Here is a 16,964-nt window from a genome sequence, read left to right on the forward strand (position 1 = left end):
TTGATATCTCGATAGTATTTTTATTCTTATTTTTCCCATATTATTCCAGTAATTTTTATCTTTTTTCTTCTAGATTTTTCTACAACCTACAAGAAAAGTAAATTTAATACAAGTTATATGCAATTAGTTTCAGTAAAAAACGAATTCCGGTCTACTATTAAGTTTGTCTGAGCAAGTGTCTGAGCAAGGTATAGTCATGTTTTTCAGGTTTCAGGATATAAAAGCTCAAATGTCATTAAATTGGTTGCATTTGAGGCATACTGAGTTTTAAGAAAGATAATTATTATAAATCATCGGTAATGGTTCATAAGACAGACCATTTGGTGGCAAAGTACTTGAATTGTTATGGAAGGCACTTTTTGAAGTTAATTATGGAATAAACAAGAATTGGTATGGGTTATTAGGATAACTTACTTCAAATTGTGTTAAATTGACCTTTGTATTCACTAATGATTACGTTGGTGAATTTTACTTTAACACATTCTTCCAGATGAAAGTTAGTCTTGTCGCTACACAATTTCAATGGGATGTGTTTTTTTTTAATCTTCATTGATGGCTTCAGGAGCTATTTTCAAAAATTTATATTGCTTTTCTGGCGTATGTACTGTTTCCTTGATCTTAAAAAAGTAGGTAGTAAGTATTAAGGTTGAAATCAAAAATCAGAAAATAAAACAATTCTTGCCAGATTTCCATCTTGACAAAACTTGGTAATATTGTTAATTATCAATCCAAAATGTTTATAAGAAATGTATTTATTGACTGAAGGTTGAATATTTCACATTGGTAATTGTTAATGTCTGCCCAAATATTTTTATCCAATCAAGCTGACTGTGGGCGTATATTACCGTGCCTGGCAAGCCAGCTTTGATAACTACGATATTATGAAGTTTGAAAATAGAATATGTGTGCTGGCAAGTAATAGATATATAAAAATACCTCAATATAATCATCTGAATGTCTTTTCTCTCTCACTGGTATCCAAAGAAATCTAAATAACAATGAGATTCTACATATTGTGAATTTGCTTCTAAAATGTTTAATAATTTAACAGAAAATGTTGGATAAACAACCAAATGCTAGAATAAAATAATTTAAATGAAGTAAAAATCAGTCCACTATTTTAATATTTTTGGACATGTTTTCTTTTCACTTTTCACTGGTATTAATAACCAGTATTTCAATTAATTTTTTAGAAAATGTAATACCTTTTCTTCATCTGTTATTTCACCTTCTTTTTGTCCCACAGCTTGGACTTCATATAACTTTTCGTAGAATAATATATAACTTCCTTCCTACAAAAGATTAAAAAAAACGTACAGTAAATATCACAGAAATAAGTATAATCTACTTGTGTTAGGCAATTTATGAACTGCTCATCGTATATCACGATATAGAAGTCTCAATAGCTTTGATGATAACCCAAGTTGAATGTTAAATAGAAATTACTAATTTAACTTTATATTCAGATCCAGTTCTTGTTCTTTCTCTGATTGTAATACAATAGTGTCATTAACAAAGATCCATGATATATTATCTTCGATATTTGTATGAACAAACCAATCTGTGAAGAAAGATTAGAAGAAAAGTTTAAAAGGTAATAGCCTATGAATCAAAATGCAAAGAAACCATTTTATCTCCCTGAATATTTTTATGCTATGTGTTGTTTATTTAACTTACCACAACATAAAAAACAACATTCTTTTTTTAGCAACAGAATGATATTTCTGTTTCTGTCAATTCAGTGGAATATTTTTCAATTAACAAAAAATTCAATTAACAGGAAGAAAATATATTGTTACGTGGAACAATCATGATCAGGTTTTTTCGTTATGAATTTACACTTAAAAAATAGTGAAGGTTTGAAGAACAAATATATACTACTCACAATGTCCAGACATACGATCACCTTTATGGCACTGAAATACAAATAAGACATGGACCTGTAAGCTATTAAGTTTGAAACAGTAGGTATTGAGAGGTCAACCAAATGTTTATTAATATTAGTGCTTTTTAAATATATTGTCATCTTGAATCTGTAATTATGTATTTATTATAACATGGGCAAGAACTATTGTTTAAGTCTTAATACTTACTATTATCGATTGTAGACGATATACTGTATTCCCTGATTCAGTTGTTATGATTATAACCCTGAAATAATTTTTTTTTTAAAAAGTCTCTTAAAAAAAATAATAATACATATTAAATTATTATAATTTTGATAAATATAATGTATCAATATATAATTTATAAACACATACATTTGAGGAGAATTAATAACTGACAATACATCCATCAATGTGCCCGGTTGATTACATGTGTCACACCTGAAAAAGTAATATTAGTTACATATACATTCCACAGCAATCTTTTGTGTTGTTTTCATCAGAAGACATGAAAAAGCTAATCTTATGCTGAATGCCAGAATTAATGGTGTAAAACATAAACAGAGATTAAAGGAAATTAAGAGTTTGAAAACTCAATGTTTCAGAATAAATCATTAATCAGACATGTGATGATTAGCAAGTATAAAATCATCTTGTTTTTTTTTTTGTACCAATCACCAACCTTTGATCATCATATCAGCTTTGTTCTGTAGATTATGTCGGACTATTGCTGAGCATGAAGAATTTAATCGTGTTCTGAAGCGGAAATCATTGCTTAGCCAATCAGAAATAGCACGTGCATTACGTCATTTATTAGTTGATCAGCCGTCTTTACATATTGTCATTTTCATTCATAGTCATCATTCATCGTTCATATTTAAGGGCAAGGTAAACCTTGTAATTTGGCAAACCCAAGACACATTCTAAAAAGTTCCCTAGACATGCAAACAAGATACAAGAAGTATAAAAAAAGTTTAGAAAAATGTACTTACCAATTATTTGTCAAAATTTGGGTATTTTACTAACTCCAATAAAACAAGAAAACCATGACTATTTCAGTGTAACTTTTTCCATGAATCAAACCTTATATAAGTAAGGGACAATAGCCCAGGCTTAGAATCTGCAAAAAAAAAAATCCAATTTAACACAAAACCTTACAGAAAATATACTCAGTTTGTAAACAAATAAGCCATTTTGTTTTTGGACTACTTCTTTAATTTCAAACAAGTCTGTCCCAAGTTTCTGCCATGGATAACTTGGAGTACTATGAGGTAGTAAGCTCTCCCTAGTTTGTTGCTTGCTATACTTGATGCAAACAGCACACTTTTGGGTGAGAGTTTTAATATCCTTAGTGATACCTGGCCAAAATATGCATTCCTTAGCCTTAAGTAAACACTTTTCTGTACCTAAGTGATGTTGATGTATTATCTCAAGCATGTGATCATGTAAACTAGGTGGTATATATAAACGATAACCTTTCAATATTAATCCGTTTTCTACAGACAAGTCATCACAATATGTCCAAAACAGTTTTAAATCTTCAGGACACTCTGATATAAACTCGGGCCAACCTTTAAGTATCATTGTCTTAAGCTGGGACAATATACGATCATTGTTAGTCAAATGGCGAATTTCTGATAGCTTGGCAGGACTAGCAGGTATGCTGTCTGTTATAGTATCAATATTGATTTGCAAATTATCGCCACTATCGGGCATTTCCATTGCACTGACGCGAGACAGAGCGTCTGCGATCACGTTTTCTTTGCCCTTAATATATCTTAGTGTCACATCATACCTGACCATTTGTAAAAGTAGTCTTTGTAATCTGGGTGAAGCACTACTTATGGATTTTTTCCAAATGCTTTCTAATGGCTTATGATCAGTATATATAAGAACACTTTTACCATATCGGTAAACATAATGGTGACCATGGTCTTAAGTGACCATGAAACTGCTAGAAGCTCACGCTGGATATTGCTATAACGAGATTCTGCTTCAGTCAATGAACGGCTACCATAACAAACAGGTTTGTCATCCTGTAACAAAACACAACCTAATCCTTTTAAGCTTGCATAAGCTTGGATATAATTTGGCTTTTCAGGATCATAAAATGTTAATACAGGTGTATTAATAATAATACTATTAAGCTCATTAAATGACTTATCATGTTTAGTTTGCCATAGAAACAGAACACATTTGTTTTAACAAATTTCGTAAGATTCAGAAACTTGAGCTAATATAGGTGAAAACCTGTGTAAATAATTTATCATTCCCAAAAATGACTGAAGCTCTGTTAAATTATTTGGAGGCTTCATATCCAAAATGGATTTTATCTTCTTTTCATCAACTTTTCATCAACTTTTAAACCGTTAGGCGTCCATTTATGGCCAAAAAATGAGGCTTCCTGAACCTTAAACTGAAATTTGTCTGGATTAAACTTAACATTATTTTTAAGAGCAGTATTTACAATATTTCTATCATGGTTTAACTCATCAATTCCATAAACAAAAGTATCATCTGCAATTCCAGTCGATCCAACTAGAGTCTTGTCCAACGGTGTATTGAACGTACAAAGCTTGGTGAATCGAGTTCAAATTGCCAAAAGCCATTGCTAGCATCTAGAATGCTGAAATATTTCGCACCGCTTAGTCTAGGAACCACATCCTCAATGGTTCTAACATAATATTTTTGCGTTTGAGAGCAACATTCAAATCTCGAGGATCTAAACACATTCTTATCTTATTCGAAGATTTTGGTGTTATCACTGTTGAATTTATCCAAGGAGTATATTCATCACACGCTTTGCACAAAATTCCAAGATTTTCCAATCGCTCCAATTCATCCTGATACACTTTTTGCATATGAACAGGAACATGTCGTGGTGGGTCTTGAACAGGCTGTATATCTTGATCAACATTTAGTTGATAGGGTTCACCAGGAAAACAACCAATACCAGTAAAAACATCATGGTATTTCTTTAACAAATATTCCTTGGTGATAGGAAATGGGTGTTTCTGACCATTGACATCAAACAACTTAACTTGACCATCAATTTTACTTCTATGGGATGTAACTTCCCAAGTCAACTTGATGAGATCTAACTTTTGGACTAGCACATTTCCAACAATAACAGGACCCTTAAAATCTACAACTTCAAAACAGGCTGTTTCTATTTTGCCATTTTGTGCTTCAACAACAACATTACGGGAGCCATTACTTTTGACTTCAACACCTCCAAAGACTAAGAGACAAAACTGTGAACTTTGTAATAACTGGTTATCAAACAAGGACTTGTATACTTCAGTTGTCAAAACATTCGTCTCTGCACCAGAATCTATCTTCGACAGAACTGTATTCATTACATTACTAGAAGGATTACTAAACTGAATTTCTATAAAGGCCTTTTCTTTACAGCTTACTGGGTTAACCATTTTTACATCATCTTCACTCATGATAGGTAAGGAGACTACAGGACCCAGAAAAACTAAAGGTAATTCTTCTTCATCAAAGCTTTTATCAAAATTAACTACATTGATTTGTTTCTTGGCCTTTCAACAATAATCAGCAAAATGACCTGATTTACCACAAATTCTACAGCTGGACAAAATTCTTTGGAATGTACTGCATTACCACATCTACCACATTTCTCTGACTTAGACTTGTCTTGGTTTGTACTGTGTGGCTTGTATTTCTGTGAGTTGTACTTGTTAGGCTTAGGCTTTGACTGCACAAATTTTCTACGATGTCTATCTATGGGCGCAATAGTAGCTGTGCTTTCGTTGATTCTTTGATCGATGATAGTCATCTGTCTGTTGGCAGATTCTTCAGCCTTTGCCATACTTTTCACCTTTTGAAAACTAATGTCATTTCCGATTTTCAGGCAATCCTTGCGGACTTTATTAGATTTCATACCAAATACTAAGTTGTCTCTTAAAAATCTGTCTGAATGTTCAGCTGGATAATTTGCTTCTTTTAACAGCAAGCGTAACTTGGCGATAAACTCTTCCAATGACATATCACCCTGTTTAATCATGTGAAGTTCGAATGATGCCATTAACTCATTCTAATCTGGTTTAATGAATTCTTCATACTTATTCCAATAGTTCTGTAAAACCTTTTCTTCAGCTTCAGAAAAACTCCAACTGTTGAACAAATCTAGGCTATATTCACCAGACCATTAAAATAAACAATTACACTTAATAGTTTCTTCAACTGTTCATTGGGGCTTTAAACAAAATCTGGCACTGCTGCTCCCAAACTTTATAACGTGTGTATAGATCTTCATCCTTGGTCCACTCTATACTAGGGCCTTGACTCAGAAAAGCTGCTTGGGCTAAACTTGCCGCCATCTTGAAAATGTTCTGTATGACACGATAATAGTTAAAACTTCAAACATCATAAAACGTGCAGCAATCTTTTATAAACTTTTTACCCCGACAAAAACAAAAGTTATCGTCTGTGACAACAAATTCACTTACACCAGTAAACTTGTGCCCAGTTCTGACACCATGTATATTTCTTTTATATGGGGTTCTAGTCACAACAACTGTATAATAGAGCACGTTTTTATTAATGACCTTGAACTATTGTTCCTTACAGTATGTACGTATTCCAACAATACAGAAAACGAAACATTAATATGATATCTTCACACCTGCGCACAAATATTTTGTACAAAATGTGCCTGCAATAACGAGGTCAGAGAGAGCAAATACGATTTTTGAAACAGACAGGCATGTTAAGTGCTTAAAGGTCATTATTCATTTTTCTTAACAGTAATAATTTTATCAGGAAATTTAAGCTAATTTAGCTAATAATTTTGATAATTTTTTTTCTCAAATGTCCTGATTTTCTTTGTGTATTTGTTTTATTTTTATTCATGTTATGATCAATAGCTAATTGAAATTCCCAGTAAAAAAAGACTCTACTGATATTTTGACGAGATTTTCCAAGTCAAGGGTAATAACTCAAAAACCGTTCATCGAAAGATCCTCAAATTCAAACTTGTCTAAGATATTATCAATATAAATGATCACACCACATTTCATAAAAATCAGTTGAAAACTGTAGTCTCTATTGTGTTCACTAACAAATTTTGACGTGTTTTTCCTAAGACAAGGGCGATAACTCAAAAAAAACATTCATTGAAAAATCGTCAAATTTGATCCAAAATCTCATCAATATACATTATCACATTAAGTTTCATTACAATCAGATAAAAACTGTAGTCTCTATTGTGTTAGAGTTTTATGTCTTTTTATTTCTATTGGTGAGATCTTGGTCAAGTTTAAATTTTCAACCATTTCACTCTTTACAATTTGTTTCCCTTCAAATATAAATTTCAGCTATCCATAGCCCTTTTCAAATATAAATTTCAGCTATCCATAGCTCTTTTCAAATATAAATTTCAGCTATCCATAGCCCTTTTCAAATATAAATTTCAGCTATCCATAGCCCTTTTCAAAAATAAATTTCAGCTATCCATAGCCCTTTTCAAATATAAATTTCAGCTATCCATAGCTCTTTTCAAATATAAATTTCAGCTATCCATAGCTCTTTTCAAATATAAATTTCAGCAATCCATAGCTCTTTTCAAATATAAACTTCACTGAAGACTGTTTTATCATTTCTGAAAGTGTTTTGGTCTGATCCATAAGTTTAAATTTTCAACCATTTCACTCTTTACAATTTGTTTCCCTTCAAATATAAATTTCAGCTATCCATAGCCCTTTTCAAATATAAATTTCAGCTATCCATAGCCCTTTTCAAATAAAAATTTCAGCTATCCACAGCTCTTTTCAAGTATAAATTTTAGCTATCCATAGTTCTTATCAAGTATAAATTTCAGTAGTTTAGAATGTTCAAGGTTAAAAAGAGAAAGATGTTCTTTGTGGCAACCCCCCAATATTCCAAAGTATACTCCAGAGATGTAAGACTTCAGGAAATGGGTTGCAGAATTATTTCTTCTCATGTGTGTATTATTATTTTAATTTGTTCGTCTCTTGACCTCTGTTTGACCTCATCCGTTTTGCTGGTATACGCTCACGTGTTTCAAAATTACAACCTGCCTGTTTTATCATGTTATTTCAATAGAAGAGCTAGCTATGTGGGTGTGCATTGTTAATCTGGCTTATTACTACAGTGATATTGCATGACAATTGAAAATCTTTACATCCAGTTCTGTTGCTGGCTCAGTGAGTTAGACACTTGCTCGGAGTCTGGCTTCAGTTTTCAAAGCGAGAGGACGTGTTTTCTTGAGCTCTGAGATTTACCCAAGCGAGACGTTACTTGTATTCACCTGTGATTGTAAATAGATATCGTGTAAATAGCAACTTTATATATAGTGTAGATTTGTATATAAACTCCGTTTTTCAGGGGCCTTTTGGCCCCAATAACTGTGATATTTAAACCTGTGATATATTTTTTTCTGTGATAATTACTGTGATATTCTCCACCCCGCATAGGATAGCGGTGGTGCTTGTTTTTTGGATTTAAAATGGCGACATCGGGACGATGCTACGCTAAGGAGAATTCGGTCAAGGTAATAAACGTTGATATTAAAAAAGTTTTTATGATAGATTTTATTGAATCAGTTGAGAGATGCATTGGTGAAGGCTCTTGTTATGCCTGTGTACCCCGCCCACCTACCAGTATTGAAATTACAGTAAATAATGTCGAAAATGCTATGAAATTATGTGAAGAAGGCCTAAATATAAATAGTAAGAATTACTCAGTTGAACTATGTTTCTCTAAAAACACTGTTGTTTCTATTTTTAATCTCCCAAGCCATATTAATGACGACGTAATTACCAACAAACTTGAACAATATAAAATTGAAATTGTGGACAATGTAGTTAGGCATTATTACAAACAGAGACCTGATGTTTCCGACGGCACACGGTATGTAAAATGCAAGTTTCCGCCCAATTTTCATTCTCTTCCGTGGGCCATGCAATTTGAAACACCAGATGGACCTCAGACATTCAAAGTTGTGCATAACAATCAAAGTAAGGTTTGTTTTAAGTGCCTTTCACCAGACCATGAAAAAAAGGAATGCCCCAAAATTCAGTGCCGAAAGTGTAAGACATATGGCCATATGGCGTTTAATTGTGTGACGGAGAAATGTGACAAATGTAACAAGTACACGACACAATGCATATATGATGAATTTTATGACACTAATGAAGGAAATGATAACGAGCAGATGAACACTGATAAACCTAACAGGCGTGACCTAAGTTTATCAACAGACATTGACCACGGCGACAAAAAACAACGTAAAGACACAAACAATGATAACATCTCACCAACAGAATCCACGCGTATCGACCCTCCGTCTTTCATGAACGAATTCTCAGTAATTTAAACCTCAGAAGACCGGCCCAAAACCACTGAACTCGCTGACCCCCCAAACGAAACACACGATTCCGAGAGCGACCCCGACCCCAGTGACAATGAAAACCCTAGTGATAAACTAAATGTGAAATTCACTGTTAAAAGGAGCAAAGACGGTAAAATCAAGCGGGCGGCCATCCCAACAAAAAATCGTCCCCAAATAAACTGAATAATTCGAAAAAAGATGTTCCGAGTGTATCAACCCCCCTGCCTAAAATCAACACTCTTAAGAAGTAGTTTTATCTGTTTAATAACATTTTATCTTTTATGTGCGTTTTAACTTTTATTCTCTATTTTATACTTTTAACAATGCCCAAGATAACGACATTAAACGTAAATGGCTTACGTGATAGAAAAAAATTAGAAAATGTAATAAGCAAATTGTGTGATAGCAACTCGGATGTCATTGCGCTCCAAGAAACATTTTTGGACGACGATTTTGAAAGGACTGTGCATCAACTATGGGATGGCCCCATTTTTACTAGTAATTTTAACAACAGTCGACGGGGTGTCGCTATACTGTGTAAAAACAATTTAAAAGATTCTAATTTAGCTAATTTTAAAGACAATGAAGGGAGGATTTTAAGAGTTGACTTTTTAATTGATGATACTAATTTTAATGTTTTAAATATATATGCTCCTAACAAAGACGGGGAGAGAGAGGAATTTTTTAAATCTATTTTACCATTTTTAACTCCAACTTCTATTTTATGTGGAGATTTTAGTAACATTTTAGACCCTTTTTTAGATAGAGCCAAAGATATGCATTTTAGCAAAAAGAGTGAATATATTTTTAACAATTTTATTTTACAACATAATCTGTGTGATATTTTTAGACGCAGAAACCCTGACAAAAGGCAATATACCCGGACCAATTATCTTAATAATGTTTTAAAGGCTAGTCGTTTAGACTACATTTTTATACCTTATAATTTTATACACCATGTTTTTAAAGTTTTTATTACATATACATCTATTTCAGGTCATAATCCAGTTACTATTTTAATGATTGTGAAAGAGGTTCAGGTATACCGGTATATATTTTTAATAATTTACTTTTATAAGATGAGTACCAGTAATATTAGAAATATAATTAATAAGGAAAAAGATAGTCTGTTATATTCCTCAGAGATCCTAGTTTAGTGGGATAATCTTAAATATAAATTACAGGGAATATGACAGACTGTCTCAAAAAATGGCCCCTGATCTTACTCTGATTAAAGAACTTGAATTAAAATTACAAGAAATGGAGGATAATAAATGTAAAGGGGTCATTATAAGAAGTAAATTCCAAAATGCTACCCAGGGTGACAGGTGTACCTCATTTTTTCTTAACTTAGAAAAACAGAGACAGAATAAAATGTTATTAAGGAATTAAAAAGCGATACAGGTGTTATATTAAATCAAACAAATGATATTTTATATGAATGTTCTGATTTTTATTCCAATTTATATTCCCCAGAAAACCCTGATGATTTTAATTCTATACGTGAAGTTGGTAATATTTTGGACTCAACCATTTCCTCTGTGGATAGAGATATTTTAGATGCTCCTATTATTTTAGAAGAAGTTTTTAATGCCTTACAATCCATGTCCAAGGGAAAAAGTCCTGGCTTGGATGGTTTAACATCTGAATTTTATTTATATTTTAAAGATATTTTAATGGCCCTGTTTTTAGATGTTTTAAACCATATTTTTAATTGTAATATTTTATCAAGGTCAATGAAAAGAGGGGTTATTGTTTTAGTTTACAAAGACAAGGGAGATAAGACACTTTTAAAAATTTTAGACCTATTTCTCTTTTAAATGCTGACACAAAGATTTTATCCAAGATTTTAGCACTAAGGTTAAAAAATGTTTTAGAGTCGATTATCTCCCCTGAACAGTCTTGTTCTGTCCCAGAAAGAAGCATTTTAGAAAATGTTGCAGGTATTCGAGATGTTATAGATTATGTTAAAAATGAAAACGAAGATATGTGGCTGTGCCAATTAGATGCCGAAAAAGCTTTCGACCGTGTGTCATTCGAATATCTGCAACATATTCTAAAATGCTTTGGTTTTGGCCCAGTTTTTCGAAAATGGATTAAAATTCTATATACTGATGTTAAGAGCACTGTTAAAGTAAATGGCCACCTGTCGCCCTATTTCCCCATTAAGCGGTCAGTACGTCAGGGTTGTCCTTTATCTGCATTGCTATATGTCATATGCGCTGAGCCTCTGAATCAACTAATTAAGCATTCCCCGGCACAAGGTATACATATAAAAAATTCTGAGGCTCGGTCATTGATATATCAGCATGCAGATGATTCAACCCTGACACTGGCCAACATTAATTCTGTACAAGATGTTTTTAAATGTATAAATAAATATAATAATGCTTCAGGTGCCAAAATAAACATCAAGAAATCAAAGATTATGCCATTTGGATCTGCAGTAGATAAAATTAATTAATATAAATCTACCTTTAACTATTGTATATGACATAATCTTGATTTTGGGTGTTTATTTTGGCAATAATGTTAAGGAATGTGTGAAGTCTAATTGGGAATCCAAAGTTTTTAAGGTGCAAAATCTATTAAACTTTTGGAGAAAGAGGCAACTCACTCTCGTAGGTAAGGTCACTGTAATAAACGCACTTTTATTATCTAAATTTTATTATACTATGTCTATCATCCCCATGCCTGACCATATACAACAACAAATAAACACACTAATTACTAACTTCTTATGGCATGGAAAACCACCTTTAATCAAGTATGATGTCATGACACAAGCCAAGTCAGAGGGAGGCATGGGGTTGATAGATATTAAATTAAAAGGGCAATCACTTTTATTAAAATGGCTTAAACAATATTTTAACCCTGTAAATAACACATTTTGGAAGCATACCATGACTTATTTTTTTAAATTTATATGGATTAGATAAAGATATTTTTAAAATACATTTTAATTACAAACTTTTAAATGCCCTACCATGTTTTTATAAACAACTTTTAGTAGCCTGGAATACTGTAAATAATAATTCTAGAATGGAACCCTGTATTTTAAATGATATTGCTATACAACCTATTTTTAATAATATTTTACTAAACCACAATAACAAAGTTTTAGCATACAAATATTTTATACATGCAGAAATTTTAACATTTTATGATATTTTATATTATGTTATACCACTCTATTATTGACATGATTGAAGAGAAATTCCCTGATTTGGATGAAGACAAAATGATTAAAACTTATGAACATATTAAAGCCTCAGTTCCATCCGAGTGGAGTAAAATTATTGATTCCAGCTCTTTTGTTGTTTATCCTGCGAAAATTTCTTTGATCTTGACAATAATAGAGTGTCAAGTGACCAATTGACCTCCAAATTCTGTTATAAAATATTACTAAAGCTTAAAGATACAACACCAACTGCTATTCACTATTGGCAGAAACAGAATTTAGATGTCAATTGGCCAGTTACATATAATAATATTTTTAAACATTATAAATCACCTAAAATGATTGACTTGGATTTTAGAATAGCACATAACGTTATATGGACCAGGGAGAAATCAAAGCGGATAGGGAAAGTTGACAGTGATCTATGTCCGGTTTGTGGTGATGAGCCAGAAACCACAGAGCACTTTTTTATTGATTGTCTTGATTTAAGCTTATTTATTTACCTTTTACATCAAATGTTAAAAGATATTTTACCTTTTACTTTTACTGACCACGATTTTAAATGTTTTTTACTATTTGGCTTGCAAAATTTTAACAAATCTGTTCCCTCAGAGCTTTTAAATATTATTTTATCCTGTGAAGGCAAACTATTTTTATTACAAGAAATGTACATATCGATAAACCTAATAGCCATATTGATTTAGTTATTTTATATAAGAATATTTTAGCAAGAGCCTTAATTTACCTCAAACAACTTTTTCCTAAACACGTTTTTATACAGAAATTTATTTTACCTTCATGTTTTATTAATATACAACTAGATGATTTAATTAATATTGAATTTAAATGATTTTAACCATGTCATATATCTTACCTTTTAATTTTAAGTGGAAACCTACCTTTAAGTTTAGTTAAGGGGGAACTAGGATCGAAATTTATTTTTCTTTATTTTAAGGAATAGATGTATGAAACTTTGCATAAATGATGATAGTGAATATTAAAACACATATGTAGGTAAAAATCTGATGTCAAAGGTCGGTTGCCATGGTAACCAAGTAAAAGCCCGAAAATTAGTGATTTCAGGAAAAGACGTAGATCTCTGTAACTAATAAAAGCAGGGTATCCATTTTTTTGACTAGTTATGCTAGATATAATTCTGCATGCAGTAACAGAGAGTTTTTGGTATAATAATGAAAACTTTTACTTTTGTGGCATGTTTAAAATACGTCTCAAAAAAATTACCAAAAGTTTTTAAAAATTGACATATTTCTCATTTTTTTCAAATTTTTTTCCTAAAAACTCTCTGTTACTGCATAGATAATATATCAATAGAGATAATTGCAAAGTTTCATGCAAATCCATTAAATAGTTTAGGAGATCTAGGTCTCATTAGGGGCATTTGGGTCAAAAAAAAGTTATTTGAGAAAAAAAAAACAAGTAAGAAATATTGGTTTCAAATTATGTGATTTATTACCTAAAAGGCTCCTGATTCATACAGAGAACCTTCTTTGACTAATAGTTCATCTCTTTGTTGTTGTTTTTTTTAGTTTTTTTAGCTATTCTAGCTTCTTTAGTTGAGGCTTGGGATCGTTTCTGGGCCCCCTTTACACGTTTGGCATTAATAAGTTCACCAGCTTTTTTTGGTGCGAGGAGAAATAGGGATACCCATTATTTCAAATAAAATCTCCTGGGGTTTAATACCCTTATAATTTTAAATTCTATTGCTGCCATAGCTGCACATATTGTTATACGTTGCCGTGAATAAAAATGTTCCTTTGGACATTTTGTCCATACCTTAGCGTGCAGACTTTCGTTTGGATTTTGCGTAAACCCCCCCAAACAGCGTCTTAATAATGCTTCGCTCCCAAGTCTTTCGTAAACAGTTTTTAAATGATCCCCAACTTCCAAGCTGATGGGAGTATGTACCAATTCACTATGTGAACCTGGTTTTTCACCGACAGCTACAGCCATCTGGTAAAAACACCAGGAGTTTATTCCTTTGGGTCACCTATTGTGGTGAGGTACTGACTCTGTGGATAAAGCATGCAGGAAGTTTGCATACACTGCATCACGCATTGCATCCAAATTGTCAAGATTTTCTCTGATGGCCTTACCATAGTAAATTGTTAATTTATTTATGGTTGTTTGAGTCAATTTTCCCTGCCCCTTTCCACCTAGTACCACACCTAGTTTTTTGCCATCTTTGGCTAATTTTCGCAAAGCTGTTCCCATGCGTTTGGCAACATGGTTGATACATTCTTGTTTTTCAACATTATAGAGTTTTAAATTGTTAATGTGATCGTAAGATTTTGAATCGCCATCACTAATTAATGTGGAGTATCTAAACCCAGAGTCTAAAGACCTAGACCACAGGACTTTTGCAGCTTCAACTTCCATAGCATTAGACGATCCACTGAAATTTATGTTGCAATGTGGCTTATGTTTTAAATACCATTCTTCAAATTCTATTCCACTGCCATATTTGGTTTTTGCAAATGAGCAGGCATGGCAAAAAGTTGATACTACATGGAAGTCTAAAACTAAACCGGTTATAACTTCAATAATGAAGGCTACAGCATACATGGAAGAATGTCCTTTAGTAAGCCAAGAGGCATCAAAGCTTACAGCTAAATCTATTACTCCCTCAATGTTAATGTCTGGATTTAATTCTTTCTGCACTTTCCTGACTATGCATCCAGCTTCAGAGAAGTAACCTGAACTTAACTGTTCAGAACCAAGAGAAATGGCTGACACACGACTACTGTAGGTGGTAAAATGAATTGGAGGCATGCCCCACCCCCATATCCATTGTGGCAAACACTAAGGATCGGGTTAAAATAAAGGAAACTCTGGAACTAGATTCATTCCTCAAACGTATACTTGAATATGTTGAATTGATTATATGCCCACATGCTGAGCCCTGAGTCACCAATAATAAAACAAGTCCCAAATTCCTATTCTGACTTTGAAGGGTTATATCACTACTATAACATTCTGGGCATAATAATCCTTTTATCAGTTCTCGAAGTTGACATTCTTGGAATAAAATGAAGCCAAAACCATGGTCTTGATCACGCACACAATTCTCATTAGGACCATCATGCTTCATTTTGTTTACTCTTTCCAATGATATGTCAAACATGGCCGCCAAGAAACGGGAAAGCGTTGAAAATTCGTCTTTTATAAAGACATTTTACGGGTTATTTCGAACCAGACGTGCGGTTTTTCTTGCACCTGGCCTCAATAAAATATTTATGATTTTTGAATAAATAACTGTTATTAATGGAAAGGTGAGATATTTATGATTCAGAAAATGTCATTTTCTCAGAATCGAAGATTTGATCAAAAACCAACGATTTTCGACCCGAGATCCCCCTTACGACTTCACACTCCCTAACAGTACACTGTATAAACACCTATAGCAGACGACACTCAGACTCTACCCTAGCTTAATTTTAGCTAGGGTATATCATTTTTCATTTCTAATATGTTTTAGGGATATTCTCATGATCCTTACACTTTCGATACTTTTAACAGACCGTTATCCTCGCCTTGACAGTGTGTCACGTGATCTCACCTGCCGCAGTGTCAAAGCGTGAATAACGGGGCTATAGGAAAATCATTTGACACTTTTTTATCCAGCCTTTTTCACATATAGTAGTATCTATTTTAATAATTTTTAACTGCATTATCCAGTGTGTATAACACTGTTTTTATATTTTATTATCAAGTCTCTTTCACATATAGTGAATGATTTTATAAATTTAACGCTTTTACATCCAGTATTTTCACTTTCTTTTTACCATTTTAAGTCTATTTCAAAACTACTTCGTTGTGTCTGATATATTGTTAGATATTGCTTTATTGTTTATACAACCTGAAGAATTACAATATAATGTTTTATCATAATTTAAATTTAAAAGTTGCCCTATTGATTTTCATATTTTATTTGTTTAACTCCTTTACGGAACATATAGCTGTGATATCAATCTATATTTTTGATTTTATCAATATATAAAATTGTGGTATATTATTACTTCATATACTGTATTATAATTTTAAATATTGTATTGTATATTTATTTTGATGAATAAATATTTACAAGATAAAAAAAAAGACACTTGCTCGCTAACCTGAAGGTCCCGGGTTCAATCCCTGCATAGGTCAAGATAATACCTTCAGATTTTTCAACCCGGTTCCCCCTGTCAGTGATGCAGGTAAGAGAGGCTGACATAGAAAAAGCGTCTTGTCGTTCAGATGGGACTATAAACCGAGGCCCCGTGTGCTACAGGCTACGCACGTTAAAGATCCCTCAACAGTTGGAAATCGAAAAATGCTCTGTCCTGGCAAAATTTCCCTCATCGCACCCTGCATGGCGTTGCCTGTCTTCATTAGCCCACATTTCATTTACATCCAGTTCTGAAACTGCTTTCGGAAATAATTCTGAACTTTGAGGAAATTATTTTTGTAAAATGGAAGTAGATAGGGCGACAGCAGACCTCAAGTAAATAGAGGC

The 16,964-nt window shown here is 32.6% G+C and overlaps 2 protein-coding genes across 2 annotated transcripts; one reads left to right on the top strand and one right to left on the bottom strand.

Annotated features, from left to right (window-relative positions):
- Positions 1-8,382: 8,382 nt before the first annotated feature.
- LOTGIDRAFT_145278 (hypothetical protein) lies at positions 8,383-9,252 on the top strand (the record flags this gene model as incomplete). The annotated part of the gene is made up of 1 exon (XM_009057589.1): positions 8,383-9,252. The coding sequence occupies one exon, from the start codon at positions 8,383-8,385 to the stop codon at positions 9,250-9,252; it is 870 nt and encodes a 289-aa protein (XP_009055837.1).
- A 5,200-nt stretch (positions 9,253-14,452) lies between these two features.
- On the bottom strand, positions 14,453-15,238 carry LOTGIDRAFT_175538 (hypothetical protein; the record flags this gene model as incomplete). Its single annotated transcript, XM_009057590.1, has 1 exon — positions 14,453-15,238. The coding sequence occupies one exon, from the start codon at positions 15,236-15,238 to the stop codon at positions 14,453-14,455; it is 786 nt and encodes a 261-aa protein (XP_009055838.1).
- Between the last annotated feature and the right edge of the window lie 1,726 nt (positions 15,239-16,964).

The sequence above is a fragment of the Lottia gigantea genome, assembly GCF_000327385.1.
Source record: "Lottia gigantea unplaced genomic scaffold LOTGIsca_301, whole genome shotgun sequence".
NCBI classification, from domain to species: Eukaryota; Metazoa; Mollusca; class Gastropoda; family Lottiidae; genus Lottia; species Lottia gigantea.